Source organism: Pelodiscus sinensis, chromosome 5 (assembly GCF_052426305.1).
Source record: "Pelodiscus sinensis isolate ZL-2025 chromosome 5, ASM5242630v1, whole genome shotgun sequence".
Classification (NCBI taxonomy): domain Eukaryota; kingdom Metazoa; phylum Chordata; order Testudines; family Trionychidae; genus Pelodiscus; species Pelodiscus sinensis.
The window spans coordinates 132,797,009-132,804,595 of NC_143056.1; the positions used below are offsets into that span (position 1 = coordinate 132,797,009).

Below are 7,587 nucleotides of genomic sequence, written 5' to 3' on the forward strand. Positions count from 1 at the left end.
TCAACAAAAGTGTACTTTTGTCGACAAAACTATACCTCCGTCTACACTACTGCCGAGTTCTGTCGACATAATGTTGACAGAACTCGGCAGTTTTGTTGACGGTGGTAAACTTCGTTGTACGAGGAATAATGCCTTCTGTTGACACAGTTCTATCGACAGAACGGGTTATTGCATCTACATTGCCATTTGCATCTACACTCTCATGTTGACAAAGCGGCTTGCTTTGTCGACAGAACTGGATGTAGTCTAGATGCTCTTTGTCAACAGAAACTTTGTCGGCAGTATCTATCAACAACGTCTCTGTTGACAAATGCCTGTAGTCTAGACGTATCCATAGACACCATGCTCCTATTTCTTTTTTTGTTTTGTTTTGTTTTGTTTTGTTTTGTTTTGTTTTGTTTTGTTTTGTTTTGTTTTGTATTGTTTTGTTTTGTTTCCTTAAGATGAAGTGAAGAATGTTGTGATGAAAATAACATTATTTCCTCAGTGTACAGGGACACAAACCAGGAGACAATCTCTACAACTACATTTCCTTGAGCCATAGAAATTCCACACATCCTAATAAAACCAAGCCAGATACAAAGAAACAAACCCAGCTGCAAGGGAGAGAGACATTTGAATCCCCCTTCTTCACTGCAAGGAAGAACAGATCCATGGATTCAAGCAAATTAGGTATATTTACATACTCAGACATATGAAACAGGTGCCTCCTTTAATTTTGCTGGAGTAATAGCATAAGTAATCTCATTTGGGACCAGCAGACTTTGTTGGAATACAAATAAATAAACAATAATATCAATGTAATGATGAACAATACTACTGTGAGCTCTACAAGACGACATCACTATGGGCTAGGTATTGAATTCCCCTGTTTTCACTCCCCATCATTCAACCAGAACTTGGATGAACAAATTCAGGAATTCGCTAACAGGTTATTCATGGCTTTCTTCACGGCGTCCTTCACTTCCCTGTTCCTCAAGCTGTAGATGAGGGGATTCAACATGGGGATCACCATCGTGTAGAAGACTGAGGCTATTTTGTCTGTGTCCATAGAATAGCTGGAGGATGGGCGGAGAGACATGAAAATGAGAGTGCCATGAAAAATGACCACCGTGGACAAGTGAGAAGAGCAGGTGGAGAAGGCTTTGTACCGGCCCTCGGCAGAGTGGATCTGCAGAATGGTGGAGATGATGTAGACATAGGAGAGGAGGATGGTCACACTGCTGATCACTATTATGTAACAAGTAGAAGCAAACATCATAATTTCAATGATGCGGGTGTCAGAGCAAGAGAGCACCAGCAATGGGGGGATGTCACAGCTGAAATGATTGATGATATTGGAGCGGCAGAATGACAGCTGGAATGTACAACATGTGAGCATCATTGCATCCACCAACCCCACAGCACACACCCCAGCCACCAGCTGGTTACAGTGTTCTCTGGACATGGTGACCGTATAGAGTAGGGGGTTACAGATGGCCACATAACGGTCATACGCCATCACAGCCAGCAAGAGACACTCAATATCTATGCAAAAAAGGAAGAAATACATTTGCACAGCGCAGGCAGTGCGAGAAATGCTTTTTCTCTCAGCGAAGAAAGTCTGCAGCATCTTAGGGGCGATTACTGTGGAACAGCAGAAATCACAGAAAGATAAAGTCCTGAGGAAAAAGTACATGGGGGTGTGCAGTTGTGGGTCAATTGTGATTAACAAGATCATCCCCCCATTACAGATCAGAGTAGTAACATAAATCAGTAGGAACAACACAAACAGGGGGACCTGCAGCTCCGGACGATCTGTCAGTCCTAAGAGAATGAACTCAGTCACCACCGAGTGATTTCCCTCTTCCATCTCCTCTGAGCAGACATCAGATTGCTACAGTGATATGGGCAGGTGGATTGATTCTGAGAATCTGTGTCTTCGCTGTAATGAAGTAAGTGAAGAAAATGGAGATCAGTTTCTTAATGGGCACCTGTATAAAATTGGGGATGGGCTTAGTGTACAGAGCTAGATGTTCACAGCTGCTCATTCTAGTTGTTCCATACATTCCACACATTGTACGCATAAAGAGCACACAGGTTAATCATGACACACACACAAACACTCCTCTTCACTGATCTCAGCAGCAAACAGCAACTTGTTACTCTGCTGAGGGAGAATCAGGGTGAAACCCATCTCAGAGTGATGTGATTATTGCTTAGCTCAAGAAGGGGTGCGAGTAAACAAGTGTGAATGTCTCTAACCTTTTTGGGAATGGGGAGCTCTGTGGCTGGGCATGTCTGTTTGGGGAAAAGCTTGTGTGCTCTGCTAATAAAGCTTTTATGCATCTGAAATATCATTTCCAGTGCGCTATAAGAAAATCCTGAGAAACCGTGGAAACCAGGGATTTCAGGGACTATGTAATTGCCTATTTCTTCCAATCAAGTGGTTTGTTTCCATAGCTCAAGGTGGGCTGAGGCTTTTAGTGTTGTAGGTTATGAGTTCAGTACCCGTAGATGGTCCTGGTGAGCGTGACTATGATGCAAGTCAATAGTACGTACCTGATGAGACGAGAGATGTGGTGTTTCCCCTTCGAAAGAAAGTGCCAGGTTTGAGTATTCAGGAAGTTTTATACCCAGATCTGTGATCCATGGGACATGCTCCCTGAAGTAAGCGTGACTAATTGATCTCAAGAGGTGCAACACCTAATTCACCTATTGAGTGAAGCTAAGTTACTCTCAGTGAAATGAATTCTCTGGGGACTAATTTGGCACGTTTTCTGCCTTAGAAATTGCATCATTCAGTAACACTCAGAGTTGCTCAGTACAACAGGACGTACATTTCTTCTTCTTGTTTTCAAAGTTTAACCCTGGGACTGTGTCGAGGTATTCAAAAAGGACTTTGTTTGTGGAGACTGAAAGCTTTTTGTTGAAAACACAATAGATCCCATCAGAAATAACACAGAGGTGGCTCAGTTACCACTGCCCAATATTGTCTGCATGGGCCAATTTCCCATGATGTATGATGGACTCTCTTCTTGCTGAACTGCTCTAGAAAATCTCCAGCGTCCCACAGCCACAGTTTGAGGAGGGGAAGGGACGAGATTGGTATTTTGATTGAAAGACGTTCATGGAAAAGATAGTTTCTTGAAAAATCCCCAAAATCTATCTATCTATCATCTGTCTATTGATCTATCTATCGATCTATCTATCAATCACAGTTTGTGATATTCTGTGTGTTTCTCTTGCTGTGTCCCTCCCCAAAATAGAACAGCTAGGTTCTTTGGTTTTGCTTGATGGAGGCCACATGGGGTATATCTAGACTACATGGCTTCGTCAACAGAGCTGTGTAGATTTGTGTATTGGGCAAAGAGAAATGAAGCGGCGATTTAAATAATCGCCGCTTCATTTAAATTTAAATGGCTGCCGCGCTGAGCCGACAAACAGCTGATCAGCTGTTTGTCGGCTCAGCACGCTAATCTGGATGCTCCGTGGTCGACATTAAAGCCCTTTGTCGACTGCCCCATTATTCCTCGTGGGATGAGGTTTACTAGGGCGGTCGACAAAGGGCTTTGATGTCAGCCGTGGAGCGTCCAGACTAGCGCGCTGAGCCGACAAACAGCTAATCAGCTGTTTGTTGGCTCAGTGCGGCAGCCATTTACATTTAAACGAAGCGGCGATTATTTAAATCGCCGCTTCATTTCCCTTTGCCTACAACCCTAATCTACATGGGTCCATCGATGGAGCCCTGTAGTTTAGACACAGCGATGGTGACTGGAGACACTAAGTAAGTGACCCGCTTGTAGAGAGAAGGCTTCATGGAATAGCTAGTCAGGGCCAGGCTGGCCCATGTAAGAAAGGCTGCTGATCAGAATTGGATTGTATTATTGCTTGGGTAGTTTGCTGGGAGAGGAGCACGAGTGAGAAGCAGGGGTGGGTGGAGTCAGGGAAGGAAAAGAGAGCTACACGCAGGAGCAATGAAGAAAGATGGGGTGATCTTCGGGTATAGACAAGGTTTAATGTTATCTAGGGATTAATTGCAAAAGAGGGAGAAAGGGGGAGATGACTCAATGCAGATATAACACACTTAAAACCAAACTAGGGACAGTAACAGCACATGCAGGGGCTGGAAGTCCAGACCCACCTCATCAAACCCCTTTTGGCCTTGAGTTTTAAAATGGTAAGAATAGCCCCTGAGTGCAGTGTCCTTTCTCTCCTGGGACTGGCAGAGGCGCTGGGGGAGGTGCCTAGGACCTGCTACACTCAGGCAGATTTAGGATCCTCAGGGAGTCCCACAATGTCCTGTCCCGCACTGGGGGGTGTAGAGGAGCCGCAGGCTGGGGGTGTTACAGGCAGGCTGTGTGGGGGGGCAGTTGGTAAAATCCCCTTCTCCCCCCCTCGCAGGCATGGCTGGGGCTGCCCCTGGCTGTCAGGGGGTGGAGCTGCCACTAGGGCCGACAGTAGCTGTAACTGAGGCAATGCAGCCCTTACAAAGCCACACGGACAAGGAAAGCCTGAGGGGAATGAAACCCTCGTTACCACTTGGGGGAAAATCCAGTTCAGCCCAGTCTCTGAGCGTCAATGCCTGAGGAGATCCAACGTGGATCCCTAGGTCAAGGGTCACAGACTCCATTTTGTTTGTCCCAATTCTGACTTAAACACGATCATAACATTACATTTAATGAGGTAGATCAATTAAACTCTTCAACCAGCCACCAAGAAGGTCAGCTTCAGCTCCATTATGTCATCAATGTAGAGTCTCTGAGCACCTTGAAAACTTTATTCTATTTATTGTAATCCCTTCCATCACAGAGAAAGTAAGGGTACGTCTACACTAGCTCCCTAGTTCGACCTAGGGAGTCTAATGAGGGCGACCGAAATTGCAAATGAAGCAATTTGGTGTTTGAAGTAAACCCCTTAACTTGAATTAGCTGTTAAACGTCATTTCACGAGGAATAACAGCTAATTCGAGTCGGGTTTGCTTTGAACTCCCGTATCACGGGCAGTTACTTCGGGCTAGTCAATTTCACCACTCTTTTACATACAATTTTACATAACTGTTTCTTTATTGTCAGGAGTAGGAAAGATCATCTATTAGGTTGGGTATTAGCTTGGAACTCTGTAATTTGTGGCTTAGTTCCTGGCTTTTCTAGAGACCTCTTGTGTGAGCTTGAAGCAGGACATGAACTTTCTCTGTGCCTCAGCTCATCATCTGTGTAATGGAGATAATATTGTGCTACCTAATGTAGAAGTTATGACAATCAAAACAATAAAGATTTTAAGGTGCTCCCAAGAAGTATGGTGATGTGGGCCTCCTAAGAATCTACGATCTTTAATGATCTGCCAGCAGGTGTTTTATATTTCAAAAAATACCTACATTCTGAAAGGATATTTTTAATTTTTCATCATTGAATAGGAAAAGTAAAAATAAAGTTGCTAACACATATGGTTACTTTGTTCCTTTCACTATAAATACACAATGAAACAATCAGAGAGCCTGGGTTTGAAGCATTTATCTTCCTTTACTGTGAACACCAGCAAATACTGAAGCATCTCATCAATTCATTAATATTGCCTATAGAAGCTAAGATCATGCAACCTAGAAATTATGAGGCTCCACTCTCTTTGCCCTTTGGAACCAACCAACAGAAAGGGCCTTGAAATCAATGGTGCCGTAACCCAGTCTTCTCATTGTCAGCATTCAGTGCAGTGACCATTACACAAACGTATCTAGAAGTGGGTGGATTTCTTCTGGGCTCAACATTTATTGTCAAAAACAATGAATCTGTGGTTCCCTTGAAACTATTCGCCAATGTGTTAAAAATTCTCCTGAGAGTTTTGTCCCAAACTATGTGCATGTGTTTCGGGAAGGATTTAGGCATCGATTACGAGGCAGCCCAAATAAGGAAGCTTTGTAATTTCACGACCCATAGTCAGGCTGTTTACTTGTGAGGTGGCAATCCAGGTTCAATTCCCCTGTCTGCCCAATTCTGGGTTCAGATGTGCATTTGGATTTCCTGCCTTCCTAGAAAGAACACCAGCCACGGAGCAATGAGCGATTCCTGACTGGGTCACTTTCAATCTCTCCCTTCAAAATTGTGCGACTATGTAACACAAATTACAGGCCCATTGGAACAGGCATTGATGGGCAGCCGCACCCCCATTGATCTGATGTGTTTCCACCAGATGCGCCAAACAAACTCGGCTTCATTTCTAGCAGCAGTGTCGATGTCGCCAGTGGTGCAGCTCTGGCCTCAGTCTCTCCTGCTGGAGCCATGGCGTTCCTGAGAGCCTTGGGCAGAATCACAGGGCCAGACAGAGAGAATGATTCTATTGACTGGTTGCTAGGGGCACCCATCGAGACGGGGAGCTGCTCAACTTCCTGTCCCTGTTCCAATGGATCTGTCATTTGTGTTCTACTGTGTAACTGTGTTCTCCCAAAGGACCTTTTGGTCGATGTTTTCAATTTGTCAAATGTTTAGGGAATTTTCAGACTTTGATTGGGTCAAGATGACCATTTTCTAAGTAGCCATGAACCAAAAAATCCTTTATGGGCAGAGCTTCATCCATGTCTCACTCATAGTCCCTGGAGCCATGCAATTCCTAGAACCACTATACTTCAGTGTCTGTGCTACACCCCAAGAGCACCAAGAGGAAGAATGCATAGCAAAGATGCTGATGAGGTGTAAATATCTAGTGTCTGATATGAATTTATCTGTCTGTTGAATTCATGTAATAGAGAAAACTCACGTTTTTGGTGCTATTTAATACTGCATTCAAAAATGATGCACATACACCGTGTTCCCTCTCATAGAATATGCCCATACTGCATCTCTCTTACACAAAAGCTTATGCAAATGAAGCACGGCAACGTGCTTCATTTGCATAATTAATTAGGGGCCGCTTTTGCGCAAAGATCCCCTCTCGAGCAAAAGCCATTCTTCCTCATTTTTCAGGAAGAACGCCTCTTACGCAAAAGGGGGGCTTATGCAAAGAGGAGCCATCTACACAGTTCCGTTTTGCACAAAAGTGGCCCCTAATTAACTATGCAAATGAAGTGCAGCAATATGCTAATCTGCACTTCATTTGCATAAGCTTTCGTGCAAGAGAGGTGCAGTATAGATGTAACCATAGACAGTAGGTTCCTATTTGTTTTGCTGTTCCCTTAAGGTGAAGTGAAGGACGTTGTGAGGAAAATCATGTTTTTCCTCAGTGCATTGACACAAACCAGGTGACAATCACTCTCTGCTAAACCTCTCATTGCTTCAGCCTATAGAAATCACACACTTCATAATGAAACCAAGCCAGCTATAAAGAAACCAATCCAACTACAAATAAGAGGGACTTTAGATACTCCCTTCTTCTTTCCAAAAACAAACCGATCCATGGGTTCAAAGCAAATGCATGTATTAATGTACGCACGCATTTGCAACAGGTGCATCCTTTAATTTTGCTGGGATAATAGCTTAATGTAGCCCTCCAGCCCTGATCTCAGTTGAGACCTGCAGGGCTTATTGGAAGACAAACAAATTCATAATTAGAGCAATACAATAATGAACAATAATACCAGGGGCTGTGCGAAAAAAAAAGTTGCACTAGGCTGGGAAT

The 7,587-nt window shown here is 43.9% G+C and overlaps 1 protein-coding gene across 1 annotated transcript; it reads right to left on the reverse strand.

Annotated features, from left to right (window-relative positions):
• Positions 1-913: 913 nt before the first annotated feature.
• On the reverse strand, positions 914-1,852 carry LOC106731571 (olfactory receptor 8U9-like). The gene has a single exon (XM_014570575.3). It carries the CDS (start codon positions 1,850-1,852, stop codon positions 914-916), a length of 939 nt encoding a protein of 312 aa, XP_014426061.3.
• Positions 1,853-7,587: the final 5,735 nt, after the last annotated feature.

Excerpts from the sequence above, each read along its gene's own strand:
- LOC106731571 (XM_014570575.3), bottom strand. The coding sequence starts at position 1,852 with ATGGAAGAGGGAAATCACTCGGTGGTGACTGAGTTCATTCTCTTAGGA.